This window comes from Rhinatrema bivittatum, chromosome 3, assembly GCF_901001135.1.
Source record: "Rhinatrema bivittatum chromosome 3, aRhiBiv1.1, whole genome shotgun sequence".
Lineage (NCBI taxonomy): Eukaryota > Metazoa > Chordata > Amphibia > Gymnophiona > Rhinatrematidae > Rhinatrema > Rhinatrema bivittatum.
The window spans coordinates 93,164,259-93,181,081 of record NC_042617.1 but is presented as its reverse complement, the minus strand read 5'-3'; the positions used below and the strand labels follow the sequence as shown (position 1 = coordinate 93,181,081).

Sequence of the window (16,823 nt, the reverse complement as noted above, 5' to 3'; positions counted from 1 at the left end):
GGGAGGATGTTAAGAGAGGGCATTAGATGGAGTACAGGAAGGGTGAGGAGGAGTGATTGATGGAGGAGGAGGAGGAAGTGGAGCACATGCCTTGCAGGCCTGGGGAAAGAGGAGGCTCCTGTGGCTAATAAGAATCGAGGTGAGAAGAGAGAATGAGAATGCATGTGTATGTAGAAGAGGGAAAGAACTGAATGGGTGTGAGCGTGTGTGTTTATGGGCATATGTGGAAAAGGGAGAGGAATGAGTGTGCATGAGGAAAAGAAGCGAGTGCATGTGTGTGTGTGTGGAAGAAGAAAAGTGAGTGAGTATTTATGTGTTTGGAAGAGAGAGAGTGTGTGTGTGTGTGTGTGTGTGTGTGTGTGTGTAAGGGAGAGGAGTGAGTGCATATGTATCTGAGTGTTTGTATGTGTGTGGAACAAGGAGAGAAGTGAGTGTGCATCTGTGGACAAGGGAGAGAAATGAATGAGTATGTGAGAATGAGCATGTATGCAAGTGAGTGAACATGTGAGCGTGCTAATTTGTGAGTGAGAAAGTTTGTGCACATGCTGCTATTGCCTCCCCCCCCCCAGACCCTCGACAATCTCAGGGTGACAGGAAATCAAAAGTTCCCAGGTATGCCTCTTAGGTCATATGAATTTTCAAGTTCCAAAATGGGGTCACTCTGGATAAGAGTCTGGGAAGCCCCGATATAATGCGTTAGCATATTTTTTCTTGTTGTTGCATATAGCCGGTGGGTAATCTTTTTCATTCCCCTGAGGATGCCATCTTAACTGGCAAAACGAGGAACTTCAGTTGTGTTCATCAATATGCTGCTACAAAACTGTGCTGCAATAAGGCACATTTAAATGTCTCCTTCACACAGTACTGTTCGTTGCTAGTTTAAAGCATTTTAAGCTGAGCTCTAAAGGAAAATTAGTTCTTACCTGTTAATTTTCGTTCCTGTAGTACCACGGATCAGTCCAGACTGTGGGTTGAGCCTCCTTTCCAGCAGGTGGAGACAGACCAAAACTAAAAGGATATCCTATATGAGGACAGAGCCTATCCTGTAACCCTTCAGTATAACCAATGTCAAAGCAGAAAACAAGAAACCCAGAATAGGATCAAGCAAGTAACCATAAAGCTCAAGGGAGCAACTGTAGAACAATGTAATAAACATGGTATAGCTATACGCTCTTGCATATACTTGGTTTGTAAACGACCAAGGCTTCCAGTGTAATTGCTCAGTATTCTTGCACAAAAAAGAAGTATTAGAATCTGCAACCCTGCAAGAAACAAGCTTCGAGAGGACATAAAAAAGACAGACAGGGATGGGCGTCTGGACTGATCCGTGGTACTACAGGAACGAAAATTAACAGGTAAGAAATAATTTTCCTTTCCCTGTGCGTACCCGGATCAGTCCAGACTGTGGGATGTACCAAAGCTCCCCTAAACTGGGTGGGACCGAGACAGTCCCGCTCGAAGCACTTGCCACCCAAAGGAACCAAAAACCGGAGCTTGCACATCCAGACGGTAGTGTCAAGCAAAAGTATGCAAGGACGTCCAAGTGGCGGCCCTGCAAATCTCCTGTGGAGATATGGATTGACTCTCCGCCCAAGAAATAGCCTGAGAGCGCAGTGAATGAGCCTTCAGGCCCTCGGGAACCGGTCGACCTTGGCAAAGATAGGCCGAGGAGATCGCTTCTTTCAACCACCGTGCAATAGTGGTCTTAGAAGCCGGCTTACCCCGGTTGGGACCACTCCAAAGGACAAAGAGATGGTCTGAAACCCGAAAGTCGTTGGTAACCTGGAGATAGCGAAGCAGGACCCGTTTGACATCTAGTCGACGGAGGTCGCCCCCAGTCGTACCCGCAATCTCCTCTGGGGAAAACGCCGGGAGTTCTACCGACTGGTTGACGTGGAAGGTGGAAACAACTTTTGGCAAGAAAGAAGGGACCGTCTTGAGAGAGACCTCTGAATTGGAAAAACGCAAGAAGGGCTCCCGACAAGACAATGCTTGAATCTCGGAGATCCGCCGAGCGGAGGAGATAGAGACCAGAAAGACAGTTTTTAGCGTAGCGTGGCGGAGAGGTTCGAACGGAGCCGTACAGAGAGCCCGAAGGACCAGATTAAGACTCCACGACGGGCATGTGGCACGAGAAGGGGGGCGGAGATGTTTAACGCCCCTCAGAAACCGAATCACGTCCGGATGGCCCGCTAGGGAATGACCTTCCTCCCGACCCAGGAGAGAGCCGAGCGCAAAGACTTGTACGCGCAGAGAACTGGGATACCCGATTCCGCACAAACAGACTCAAAAACCTTCCAGATGTGCACGTAGGCCAGGGAAGTCGACTGTTTCTGGGCCCGTAGCAAGGTGGAGATGACCTGCTCCTTATAACCCTTACGCCTCAGGCGTCGCCGTTCAAAAGCCAGGCTGCTAGACAGAAGCAATTGGCCTAGTCGAAAAATACAGGCCCCTGTCGAAGTAGACGAGGTAGATGACTGAGTCGGAGGGGTCCGTCCGTCGCCAGGCTGATGAGATCTGCGAACCACGGTCTTCACGGCCACTCAGGTGCTACCAGAACCACGTATCCCCGGTGGAGTTAGATTCCAGGAGTCTTGTGAGGGTTTGTTCCACCGCGTCCCTCTTGGACCACCCGCATGGAGAAAAGAGAAAGAGATCCGGAAGATCGCGGACAATTTCGAAGGCGTACCCGTCTCTGATAATGTCGAGGACCCACTGATCCAACGTGATTTTGACCCATTCCTCGAAAAACAGGGAGAGGCAGCCACCTAGGGAGGGGGACCGAGGAATGAGTCAGCTGAATTTCATTGTGTGGCAGGCTTGGGGGTGGAGTGCGCGGGCTGGCCCTCGTGAAAGGGCCACCGCCCACGAAAGGGCTGTGACCAAGATGGAGATAGAGAAGAATAACCCCTTGAGGAACCACCTCGCCCGCGCGGAGTATAATGAGGCTGGCCCCGGAAGCGAGGACGAGAGGGTGTGTAGGACCGGGATGGTTTAGGACGGTCCTCCTGGAGCTTATGGACCTTGTTTTCCACCAAGGAGTCCATAAGCTTCTCAAGGTCCTCACCAAAGAGCATCTTACCTTTGAAAGGCAACGTGCCTAACCGGGTTTTGGAAGACTGATCGGCCGACCAATTGCCTAGCCAGAGGAGTCTCCGGGCAGACACCGCCGAAGCCATCGCCTTCGCCTGACCACGAACCAGATTGTAGAGTGCATCTGCCCCGTAAGCGATTACGGCTTCCAGAGGGAGGTCTTGGGTGCAGAGTAATTGTTGAACCCACCTGAGGCCTGCCTGCAGCATGAGACTGCTGCAGCAAGTCACCCGGACTCCGAGAGCCAAGACTTCGAAGATGCGTTTCATGTGAGCTTCCAGCTTACGATCCTGTCCGTCCTTGAGTGCCATCGATCCCTCCACTGGGATTGTGGTATGACCGCCGAAACATAGGAGTCCACAGAAGGATTCTTTAAAATTTCCAAGCAAGATCCAAGATGGAGTCGACCTGAGAGGAAGGGGAGTTGGAGCTCCGGAGATTGAGTCAATTAACTGTTACCTTCCAGCCTGTTTTGAGAGACAATATGCCGCACACGAAAAGAAAAGGCAGGATAAGGAAGATTTCTTCGGGTACCCCTAATCCGCCGATGTTACAGACTTCAATCGTGGAGTTTTACCCCCAGGCAGTTAGAGCTCCGGAGGATCCCGCACTAGCGACGACCAGAGAGCAGACGCCGCCGCCAGCGGGAGAAACATCTTTGAGTCCAGGAGCACCGCTGACGCCCTCCCCCCCATTTAGGAGCACAGCTGTAAGCTCAGAACTCCCCCCACAACGGATGGCGTTAGTTGGGGTGAGTACACCCAAAGGGGGCTTAACAGGAGAGAACATAGTTCCTAATATTATTATATATTATATTATCTTATAAATATTATTAATATTATCTTATAAATCCTGCCTAAACTCATACAGAAATGTCATCAACAGAACCAAGAAAGAATTCTTCTCTAAAAAGATCCACCACTTTATCTTTGACTCAAGAGCTCTGTTTTCCTATGTATCAGCCCTCACAAAACCAACCTCGCCCCTCATACCAGACGCAGAAGCTTCCAACAAAGCCAATGAACTGGCGATCTACTTTGAGAAAAAAAAATCGCCACCCTCCTCGCACCCCTCAAGGGGCCCTCTCCTCAACCGAACTACTCATCCATCACCGGCCCCCAACGCTCACACCCAACCCCCAGCAACATAACAACCCCAGCTTCGCTTGCCACCCTCGAGCAGATGTCCGCTTTAGAAATAGAAAACATCCTCAAGAAGATGAAACCTTCGTCCCACCCATTAGACCACATTCCATCCAATCTGCTGTTCTCCATTCCTAACATCATCGCCAAACCTATAGCAGACATCATAAACTGCTGTCACAAGGCCAAGTCCCTGACCAATTCAAGCTTGAAATGCTCAAGCCTCTCCTCAAAAAACCTAACCTACCACCCACAGACCCAGCCAACTTCAGACCCATTGCTAACCTTCCAATGATCGCCAAAATCATGGAGAAGGTTGTAAACAGACAACTATCCGAATTCTTAGAAGAAAACGACATTCTCACCTCAAACCAATTCGGATTCCATAAGTCATTGAACACCGAATCACTATTAGCCTCGCTCTCTGACACCATCCTCCTTAATCTGGAAAAAGGCCAACCTTTCCTTCTCGCACTACTGGATCTCTCCTCAGCGTTTGACACCGTGAACCACTCGTACCTCCTTCAGCGTCTAGCAGACATCGGCATCACATGATCGGCGCTCAACTGGTTCAAATCTTTCCTTGAAAACAGGTACTACAAGGTTAGGATTAACAAAGAGTCACACCCTATCAGTTCTAAGCTGGGGGTACCCCAAGGATCATCCCTTTCACCTACACTATTCAATATTTATCTCCTTCCATTCTGCCATCTACTAACCAACCTCAAGCTAACTCACTTCCTATACGCGGATGACATACAGATCCTCATCCCGATAGCTGAATCTCTCCACAAAACGTGGTCTTATTGGAACAGCTGCCTCACAGCAATCAACAACCTGCTCACCAGCCTCAACCTCGTTCTAAACACCAACAAAACCGAAATCTTCATAATAGCTCCAGACAACTGCACCCCGCTCAACCCTCCTATTTCTTCCCAACTCTCCCTCACTTTGATCGACCACACTCCGCAAATAAGAGACCTTGGTGTGCTACTAGACAACCAACTCAACTTCAGCAAGTTTGTAAACACCACCACAAAGAATGCTTCTTCAAATTGCAAGTATTAAAAAAATTAAAACCACTTCTACACTTCCGAGATTTCCGCTTGGTACTACAATCTATCATCCTCCCGAAACTGGATTATTGCAACTCACTCCTTCTGGGCCTGCCCGCTAGCACCATCAAACCACTTCAGATGGTCCAGAATGCGATGGCCAGAATCCTCACTAACATCAAAAAAAGGGAACACCTCACCCCTATCCTCCAGAACCTTCACTGGCTGCCTATTAAATTCAGGATACACTTTAAAGCCCTCATGATGATTCACAAGGCTCTATACAACATCTCCCCCCTCTCAATCTATCTTTTCAACTGCAGCAGCACATTTCTAAGAGACCGATCAGAAGTGCATACCAGAACATGCTTCACACCCAGCCGGCTAAAACCTCACTGAGGAAACAAGCTCTGTCCACTGCAGGTCCCCCTCTTTGGAACTCGCTCCCACCGGACCTCCGCCAAGAACTTTGCCTTTTGACATTCAAAAAGAAGCTAAAGACTTGGCTATTCACCCAAGCCTTCCCTGAGAGCTAAGACCTGATGAAGCGATAGATGGTATCTATCCCACTGTACATATGTTTTTGAGTTTGTACTTTGTTGCAGTTATTCGTGTTTATGATTGTCTCCCTGTAAATTCTTTGTCAATCTGTTCCAATGTATTCCGCCCCTGAGGCGACAGTCCAGTTCCATGTAAACCGGTGTGATATGTATTATCGGAACATCGGTATATAAAAATTAAAAATAAATAAATAAATAATACAGAGAGTGGTTTAACAGCTTCCACCCCAGTGGGGGGAGGAGAACTCTCCGAAAGCCAAGGTGACGTAGGAGGAGAAGGAACTATCCTGGAATCGCCGTTGGGCATATCTAGAGGTACTGATGATTTTAAAGTTGTGCTTCAACTGATACCATTTTCTATTTTGAAACCGTTGGAAAAACCTAAAAGTATAACGATGGAGTCTCTCTGGTTCGCTATCTCTACTCTTCAAAATTCCCTTATGGTAATATCAAAAAGTTTAAAAGTAACTCAAGACTCTTTTACCAATTTAAAAAAGACCACCGCTGAACAAATAGAGAGAACAGCTAATATAGAAGAGAAAATAAATAAAATTGAACTGGTTCAAAATTCAATTGTTAAAGGAGAGACTTTAACAAATAAAAGATTGGAGATGGTAGAGAACGAACTGAGAAATACCAACATTAGAATAATAAACTTTCCAAAATGCCACATGATTTCTCCATTGGAACAGTTCAAGAGCTATTTGAAAGATATATTGAAAATCCCTAATGATGAATTACCTGGCTTAAGCAAAGCATATTTTGTGACACCGTTAAAAGAAGACCTGGAAAATTGTGCGGCAGATAGAGAAAATATGCTGAATATAACTGAGTTTTTGGAAACTTCACAACAATATCAGGTTGAAGGAAGAGGCACAATGTTGGTTAAATGTTTAACTCCGAGGGACAGAGATATGATAATGAGAAAGTTTCTACAAAATCGATCTACTCTATTTAAATCAAAAAATGTGGATTTACCCGGATGTATCTAAGGATACTCAAAGGAGAAGAAAGAAGTTCCTTTTATTGTTACCTCGAGCCAGAGATCATGGAGCTCAGTTAATTCTGAGATTCCCATGTAAATGTACGATGAGAGTGGAAGGAAATAAATATGTATTTTATGACCCTGTACAATTGGAGAACTTTTTGCAAAATCATCAATGGCCTCTAGAGACAGGATAGGATTAAGAGGAGCGGTAAAATATAAATTAACTGACTTACTCTCAATTATTTTATTGATTGGTTTTTGGTTATATTGCTCTAAGTGAATTGGATCTCCCTATGTTTAGTATATAAGTATAATCAGGCAGCAAATAATGTTGATGTCCTATTTGGATTATTATATTTCCTTTTCTATATGGTTTCATAATGGAAAATTCTGTTGAATAATGTAACATGGCGGATGTGATTGCTATGCCTGTATTTCTTTTTGACATGTATTAATGTCTGGATTTTTGAAAATGCAAAATTTAAAATAAATAAATAAATAAAATTTCCAAGCATTCCTCCGGGAGGGGATAGAGTTTGTCCATGGCATGCTCCCCCCGGAAAGCCCCCTCGGGAGCCTCCCATTCCCGTAGGATCAGGAGCTTGAGTATGGGATGGAGGGAAAAGCGATAGCCGGAGCCCTGAGACCCCCCAGGACCGGGTCCATATCCTTGGGCAAGGAGGCCATCAGGTTATCCGCAGTGGGCCCCTCCAACCCCAATTCCTGGAGGACAAAGGGGATGAGGGGCTCCAACTCCTCCTTGCAGAACAAGCGAAGAGCTCTGGGGTTGTCCCCCTCCGGATCCAAGGTAGCGACGGGGTCCGGAAACCCTGGATCCACCGGGGGGGGGGGGGGGGGGGGCAGCCCCAGGACCACCCGCACCGGCCCCTGGGGCTCCGCAGCCGGGCCAGCAGTCAATGGCGCGGAGCAAGGGATTTTTGGCGGGGGGGGGGGGGGGGCTTTCGTCCTCCTCCTGCAGGCTAGCTAGATATGATTTGTGCATGAGGAGGACGAATTCTGTTGAAAAACGGGCCCTGGATTTCCCGGAAGGGGGGGGGGGGTCGGGGCATCTAAAAAAAATCTGGTCCCCCAGCCCCAGGCAGCGCCGAAAATGGAGCCACTGAAAAATCCAAGATGGCCACCGTTCCCGGGCTTTGCCGACCCGGGAATGGCCTGGCCATTCCGGAGGAAGTCGATCCCCGGGCTAAATTTGCTTGTCCTGCCGAAGAGGGACCTTCCCCACCCGGCAGGCAAGCAGAGCAGAGGCCCTGTCACGAAAATCGCGAAGAGGCCTGCCCGCAAGAGAGGCAGGCTGCCTGCCGCGGCATAGGAGAGCAGCTTCTGAAGAAAAAAAAAAAAAGCTGGAAAAAAAAGTTTGATTGACAGCCTGCAGGCCCGGAGTGAAGCAGGAGGGAAACCTGCTGACTCTTGCCTTGTCTGGCTGCCGGTTCAAGGCCTCCTAAGACCAGAAAAAGAAAAAAAAACTGGTCTACTGCTGCAAATAAGTTAGAGGTAGGGGAATACTAGTAACTTATATTCAAACTTTAAAATTGATTTTTTTTTTTTAACTGAGCGTAGCAGTCGGGTTCTAAACCCTCTCGGCAGCCGGGGGGAGAGACAAGACCTGGACAGACTCGGTCCCCACACCAGGAAGTGGATACGGACTCAGGCTATGCAGCACACAAGGGGCAAAGCCCCCCTGAGTCTGGCAAGAGCTCGGAGACTGATCAGTCTCCCACACAGAAGAAAAGGAAAAAAAGTCACTAAAAGAAAATTCTCTTTTAATAGGAAGAAGACGACTAAGTACTTGCTTGATCCTAAGGAAAAGAAGAAGGAAAGACTGACTAGCCTAAAGCAGAGAACCGAAGGGTGAGCTGCTGCACCTGCTGGAGACAGACGAATACTGAAGGGTTACAGGATAGGCTCTGTCCTCATATAGGATATCCTTTCAGTTTTGGTCTGTCTCCACCTGCCGGAAAGGAGGCTCAACCCACAGTCTGGACTGATCCGGGTACGTACAGGGAATGAGGCATTCTTTGAAGCGTTTTCTCTCAATTATCAACCCAGCTACCGATATAGATGTTTATTCATATAAAGACCCTCTATTATAGAAGTCCAGTTTTGGATTATTTAAGTAACTTTTCTTTGATCTAAGGTTTTGGGGGTTTTTTGCTAGAGTCGATTACATTTGCTTAAGGCCTATTAACACATTTTGTGTGGCATTCCTATAAGTTTGCTTGCTACCATTGAATAGTAGGTTATGATATGGATTTTTCCCTTTTCCACAAAGTATTTTTCCTCTTTCTTTAAATAGTTTTTTCTACTATGTTTTTTTTTGTAAGCACATTGGTTTTTATTTGTATTTGATATTTATGACAGTAGATATTATTAAATATGTTTTGGGTTTTTTTTAAAGTATCCACAGAAGAAACAGGCACAAACTTCTACAGGTGCTTTTTTCTCAGGCATGTACTTTCATTTTGAAATGTGGTGCAAAGACCATGGCTAAGCAGTGCCCATGGACCTGGCAGATGTGCTGGTATTAAGAAAACCACCCCTGAAATGGATCTCCATAAGATTAACCAGAGAAGTAATGAACATATAGGAGGTAAATCTAAAAGCTTAGGCACCTTTCACCCAGGTGAAAAAAAAAAAAAAAGAGTTCACCTTCCTAAATCAGCCATCCAGATTAGGGGATTTTCAGCCTCCAGAAAATACATTACATTTTTGTCCACGCAGCAAAAGGTATTACAAAGGGAAGAGGGAGAGGAGAAAGAGTGCATTTTTTGAAGTGTGCGCTCATTTTTTTTTTTTTTTAATGTACATGCACAGTTAAGTATGCCACTTAAACAGTGTCTCTAAAGTACTTGTGTAACACCATGTAAGTGTATATGCATATTCTGCATAAGCTAAAACTCAAAAACAACGAACATACAACTGGTGTTTGAAAATCAAATGGGTTTGTGCAAGCCAAAAACTGTACATGTGCACTGCCTTGTAAAAAGTCTTCACACCCTTGTACATTTTTTCACATTCTGCTGTTCAAAAAAAATATAAATCAAAATGCATTAAAGCAGGAGTTTGTTTCACCAATCTACGTAACGTACTTCACATCATCATGAAGAATTATAAAAACATTCCAAAGGCAATAACTAAAACGCCAAAAAGTCTTGATTGTGTAAGTCTTCACAACCTTTGTCCTAGCAAAGGTCCATTAACTCCGGTTCAAAAAAAACTGCTTTAACAAGGCCCATAACTACTTCAGAAGAGCTCACCTGGGTCCAATTAAAATATTCCTGGATGACAAATCAAGCTGCTTCTGTAGTAGGAAGTGAATTTCAAGGATAGGTTAAAACATGCCAAACAAGGAGCTGCTGAAAGAACTCCAGGATAATGCTATTCAAAAGGTACAGAGTGGGGGGAAGCTGTAGGAAAAGTTCAATATCTTTGAATATCCTTTAGGGGCACTATCAAGTCCATCAATGTAAACAGGTAACACCATGGCATCACCAAGACCCTGTCATGACAGGGAGCAGCAAATTGGTGGGAGAGTGGTGCTTTATGTCCAGGATGGCATAGAGTCCAACAGGATAAGGATCCTGCAAGAGACTTACATGCACAATAGAATCTTTATGGGTAGAAATCCCATGTGTGTTAGGGAAGATGAGAGCAACAGGAATATACTACTGTCTACCTGGCCAAAATGATGAAAGAGATGATGAAATGCTAAGAGAAATTAGGGAAGTTAACCAAACTTGTAGTGTAGTAATAATGAGAGATATCAAATACTCCAATATTGACTGGGTAATTGTAACATCAGGACATGCTAGAGAGATAAAGTTCCTGGATGGAATGAATGACAGATTTATGGAGCAACTGGTTCAGGAACCGATGAGAGAGGGAGCTATTTTAGATCTATTTCTTAGTGGAGCGCAGGATTTGGTGAGAGGTAACGGTGGTGGGACGGCTTGGCAATAGTGATCATAACGATCAAATGTGAATTAATGGCTAGAAGGGGGACAATAAGTAAATCCTCGGCTCTAGCACTAAACTTTCAAAAGGGAAACTTTGATAGAATGAGAAAAATAGTTAGAAAAAGACTGAAATGTGCAGCTACAAAAATTAAGAGTGCACAAAAGGTGTGGACATTGTTAAAACATACCATCTTAGAAGCCCAGCCCAGACGTATTCCACGCATTAAGAAAGGTGGAAGAAAGGCCAAATGACTGCCGGTATGGTTAAAAGATGAGGTGAAAGAGGCTATTTTAGCCAAAAGATCTTCCTTAAAAATTGGAAATAGGGTCCATCTGAAGAAAATAAGAAAAAGCACAAGTATTGGCAAGTTAAATGTAAAACATTGATAAGACAGGCTAAAAGGGAATTTGAAAAGAAGTTGGCCATAAAGGCAAAAACTCGTAATAAACAAAAAGCCAGCAAGAAAGCAGGTTGAACCGTTAGATAATCGAGTGGTAAAAGGGGCACTTAGGGAAGGCCATCGTGGAAAGGCTAAATGAATTCTTTGCTTTGGTATTTACCAAGGAGGATTCTGTACCTATTCCGGAGACAGTTTTTAAGGGTGACATATCAAATGAACTGACCCAAATCACAGTGAACCTGGAACATGTAGTAGGCCACATTGACAAACTGAAGAATAGCAAATTACCTGGTCTAGATGGTCAACATCCCAGGGTTAAGAACATAAGAACATGCCATACTGGGTCAGACCAAGGGTCCATCAAGGGACCAAGGGTCCATCAAGCCCAGAACTAAAAAAATGATAGGTTACAAATTACTTGTAACCTATCATTAAAATCATCTGTTGTACCTGAAGGCCGGAAGGTGGCCAATGTAACCCCAATATATAAAAAGGGCTTTAGAGGTGATCTGGGAAACTATAGACCAGGGGTGGGCAATTCCAGTCCTCAAGGGCCACAAACCTGTCGAGGTTTTAGGATATCCTAATGAATATGCATGACATAGATTTGCATACAACTGAGGCAGAGTGCATGCAAATCTCTCTCATGCATATTCATTAGGGATATCCTGAAAACCAGACTGGTTTGTGGCCCTCGAGGACCGGAACTGCCCACCCCTGCTATAGACCAATGAGCCTGACTTCAGAGCTGGGAAAAATAGTGGAAACTATTCTAAAGAATAAAATCACAGAACATACAGACATGATTTAATGGAACATAACCAGCATTGATTTACCCAAGGGACGTCTTGCCTCACACATCTACATTTTTTTTGAAGGGGTGAATAAACATCTGGATAAAGGTGAACTGATAGATGTGGTGTATTTGGATTTTCAGAAGGCATTTAACAAAAGTCCCTCGTGAGAGGCTTCTAAGAAAACTAAAAAGTCATGGGATAGGAGGCAGTGTCCATTTGTGGATTGCAAACTGGTTAAAAGATAGGAAACAGAGAATAGGATTAAATGGTTTGTTATTACAGTGGAAAAAGGTAAACAGTGGAGTGCCTCAGGGATCTGTACTTGGACCTGTGCTTTTCAATATATATATATAAATGATCTGGAAAGGAATACGACGAGTGACGTTATCAAATTTGCAGATGATACAAAATTATTCAGAGTAGTTAAATCACAAGCAGACTGTGATACATTTCAAGGAGGACCTTGCAAGACTGGAAGATTGGGCATCCAAATGGCAGATGAAATGTAATGTGGACAAGTGCAAGGTGTTGCATATAGGGAAAAATAACCCTTGCTGTAGTTACACGATGTTAGGTTCCATATTAGGAGCTACCACCCAGGAAAAGATCTAGGCATCATAGTGGATAATACTTTAAAATCGTCGGCTCAGTGTGCTGCAGCAGTCAAAAAAGCAAACAGAATGTTAGGAATTATTAGGAAGGGTATGGCTAATAAAACTGAAAATGTCATAATGCCTTTATATCGCTCCATAGTGAGACCACACCTTGAATACTGTGTACAATTCTGGTCGCCGCATCTCAAAAAAAGATATAGTTGAGATAGAGAAGGTACAGAGAAGGGCAACCAAAATGATAAAGGGGATGGAACAGCTCCCCTATGAGGAAAGGCTGAAGAGGTTAGGGCTGTTCAGCTTGTAGAAGAGACGGCTGAGGGGGGATATGATAAAGGTCTTTAAGATCATGAGAGGTCTTGAACGAGTAGATGTGACTCGGTTATTTACACTTTCGAATAATAGAAGGACTAGGGGGCATTCCATGAAGTTAGCAAGCAGCACATTTAAGACTAATGGGAGAAAATTCTTTTTCACTCAACGCACAATAAAGCTCTGGAATTTGTTGCCAGAGGGTGTGGTTAGTGCAGTTAGTGTAGCTGGGTTCAAAAAAGGTTTGGATAAGTTCTTGGAGGAGAAGTCCATTAACCGCTATTAATCAATTTTACTTAGGGAATAGCCACTGCTATTAATTGCATCAGTAGCATGGGATCTTCTTAGTGTTTGAGTAATTGCCAGGTAATTGTGGCCTGGTTTTGGCCTCTGTTGGAAACAGAATGCTGGGCTTGATGGACCCTTGGTCTGACCCAGTATGGCAATTTCTTATGTTCTTATGAAGAAGAAACGGCAGAGGGAATGATATAATAGAGGTCAATAAAATCAAAAGAGGACTAGAATGGGTAAATGTGAATTGGTTAATTACTCTTTAAGATAATAGAACAACTAGGGGGCATGCCATTAACTTAGTAAGTAGCACATTTAAAACAAATCTGAGAAAATTCCTTTTCACTCAACATACAATTAAGCTCTTGAATTTGTTGCTGGAGATGGGGTTAGGGCAATTAGTGCAGTTGGATTAAAAAAAAAAGATTTGGATAAGCTCCTGGAGGAAAAGTCCATAAAATGTTATTAATTAAGTTGATTTAAGGAAACAACCACTGGCATTAGTAGCATATTTGGGTACTTGCCAAGTAATTGTAACCTGAATTGGCCAGATGGAAACAGGATGCTGGACTTGATGGACCCTGATCTGACCCATTATGGCAGCTTATGTTCTTATTCTATGATACTGAGTGAATAATTTAAAGGCTTTTTAAATGTTAAAAACACCACTACTAGCTAATGCTTTTATCATTTGCTCTGTCACCAAATTACTTTTTTTTTTCTGAACAATTAACTCAGCCTTAGATTGCCATTGAAGCCTATAGGTTCAAGCTTGGCTTTCACAAAGTCTAATCCGTGGCCCAGTATGCATGAGGATCCAGGCAGTATCTTCTATTTACTAAGTGGCACAGACTGCTGCCTCTTATTTTTGAAGGAGCCTTTCTTCCTTACAGCTTCCTGTTCGACAAACTGCAAAATCCCAGAGTTGAGGTAGGAGAGAATTTCCACTGTTCACCATAGCCTTGAGCAGTGACTATATCTCCTCTCCCAGATTTGGCCAAACTACTGTTTTTGGCTAAGAAAAAGAAGCCGCGAGAACTGATCGAAACAAGGACACAAATGATCCCACATCTGCAGAAAGACTTTAAAGCAGTCCTGGTTTCTGACAGACTCCTTGGATATATTAGTTGTGACTCTGTTGGCTACAATGAGAAAACGGACTGTCAGTGCTAGAAAGCACCAACTCATACCAGTTCGGAGAAGCGGCGATCATCGTGGGTCCGGCTCCCAGCCTCCTCGCTCCTCCCCTGATGGGACTGGCACTCCTCTTTCAAAGCCGGGGTGGGTTTTGTGGAGTTCTGCCGCTGCCCGGATGTCTGGGAATCACAGCACCCGGGAAGGTGGTGCAAGGCCCGGCTGAGGACGTGAAAGGCCGGCGAGGCCCCGGTTTTTATCCACTCCCTCCCCTGCAATGAGATAACCATCCAGCCCGAGGACCTATGCCACCTCCGCCACTCCTCACAGGCCAAAGCATCCCCTGCCACCCGCTGCAGGCTGGCGGCTGCTGCAGTTCTCCTGCTGTGGGGCTCCGGCTGCTGGCGCGCCGCCGCAACCTCTGCCCAGGCACGCGCTTCTCCCGGCCGGCCCGCGGCTGCCTGTCTCCGCGCGCCCTGTAACACCACCATAGAACCTCGGCCCACAAAGGAGGCCAGCATGCTGCCGCGCGCCCGCCCTACCGACAACGTCACTACTTTCACCGAGCCGTCCTACCCATACAGTGGAAGCGGGGCGGGTCACAGCCGTGAGAGCCACGCACAGCGGGCGGTGAGGTTGGGGGGAGGGAGGCTCTGGCACGGTAATGCACTCAAGGGCTTCATATTCACATAACTTTATTAGCATGGCAATTGCACGTTGCCATAGTAATATACAGAATGATTTAAGTCATAACAGAGGACGAAAAAGGACAACATTAGGAAATAAAAGTTAAATGTTACAGAACGTACAATACCGGAGTCATGGCTTAGGTTTAGGTGCTGGTCCACTCTCATGGGGAAAGACAAGCCAGCGCTGAGAGGGGGCGGGGGGGAATCCTTTTTGGTCGAGGTATAAGGCGCACTCACGTAACGAACTTGCCCGCCTTAGTGCATATTTGCTTCTGCCCTTCAAGTGTAAAACTAGACGGAAGATTGATAATGCAGCAGTTGGGAAGTTGGGGTTCACAAGTTCTCATTAATATTCCTTAATATAGTTGATTAGGCAAGCACAAGGGCAACAGAAGACTTACAGGCCGGGAGGAGGCGACTAAGCAAAGCAGCTCAGCTCCTGTCAATTTCGTATTTTACAAAAAGCCTCATTTATTAGAGATCGAGTCAGGCCAATGCATGTTAAAGGGGCGCTCATCATTGAGCACGTGCTCCCTTAGCAGGCGCCGAGCCACCGCTTGCAGGTACCCACTTTAATATTTAAAGTGGATGGCATGGTAAAAAGGAGGTGAGAGAGGAAATTGTGTACCCCTAGTGCAGGGTTGCAAGGTTTTCATAGAAGAACAAAGTACTTTAAAAAAAAAAAAAAAAAACCACACCCAAAACACATGAGATTGAAACTTTTTAAATTTTTTTTATAGCATTTAACACTTGAAATACTTTTATAATGCACACAAAACAGCTGACTTTATTGTAATAAATGGTTGTAGCTCTCACACAGGCCAATACAGTACAGTGCTTTCCAGTAGAGTGCACTGTTAACCCTCATTTGGACACGCATCCAAAAATCCTATCCTTAGCCAATGTAAATTTTGTTTCAGGCTTGGAGGTGAAGACTCCAGATGGGTGCCCTCAAGGGTCATTACAGTTGGGTTTTTTTAGGCATAGGTAGCAGCTCAATTCCTTAGATTTCTCATAGTCCCAGACTCACTTCTGGAACCAGGATGGCAGGGATCACTGGATGCAGGTATCTGACCCTGCTCCAATGGAGGGAGGGAAGAAGGAAGGGGGTCACCAAAATCTTCTTCCTGGATGTCTCAACAATAATGAGAGTACTGTAGGCCCCAGCACTCTTACCCCACTCCTTACCCAGCACCAGAATCCACACCTCCCCCTGTGCAGCAGCTTCCTCCCTTTTCTTTTCTCATCACTACCCCCACCCTCCCAGAGGACCATGGATGGGGAAAGAAGTAGGGACAGTATAGGGGAGAGAGACAAGCAGAAAAAGGATTGGGGTGAGACTAGAGGGAGAGAAGGCCAGGAAAGAGGGGGGGGGGGGGGGGGGGGAGAGAGAAGAGGAAGAGCACAATACTGGTTAAATGCTCTGTACTCCAGTACTGAAGAGAAGAGAGAAGGCCTAATAAACTTTTCTCCATCTGCAGGCAAGTAAGACCAAGCCACCAATCTGGACGAGGCTGGCAGGGACACTAAGGAATCAGAAATTGGATATAGGCTGACAAAAACCAAACTACAAAAAGCCAAATTCTTCATGCAGTACAACAGTAGAGAAATAGAAACGCATTTCTTCCTGCATTGAGCAAAATACAAAGATATAAGAGATGTATATTTTTCAAAGCTGACATATTCCAATTACTAAACTGAAAAGAAAATGCTCGTTTTTGTCTGTCATTCGGGCCAACCCAATAGCAGCACGTGTAAAGAGGTGCTCATGATTGA

General features: G+C 45.1%; 1 protein-coding gene across 7 annotated transcripts in view; it reads right to left on the bottom strand.

The window, feature by feature from the left end:
* LOC115086957 (DNA helicase MCM8-like) overlaps positions 1–16,823 on the bottom strand; it is a 200,697-nt gene that overhangs the window by 52,386 nt on the left and 131,488 nt on the right. The window contains exon 1 of one of the 7 annotated variants that reach the window (XM_029593494.1): positions 15,168–15,280. The exons of 5 other annotated variants lie outside the window; for them this stretch is intronic. In XM_029593494.1, coding sequence (XP_029449354.1) covers positions 15,168–15,212 — 45 coding nt within the window. In that variant the 5' untranslated portion in view covers positions 15,213–15,280. Of the gene's footprint in view, positions 1–14,414; positions 15,008–15,167; positions 15,281–16,823 lie in introns of those variants that run through there. One more of the 7 variants, XM_029593493.1, reaches the window with a different exon arrangement.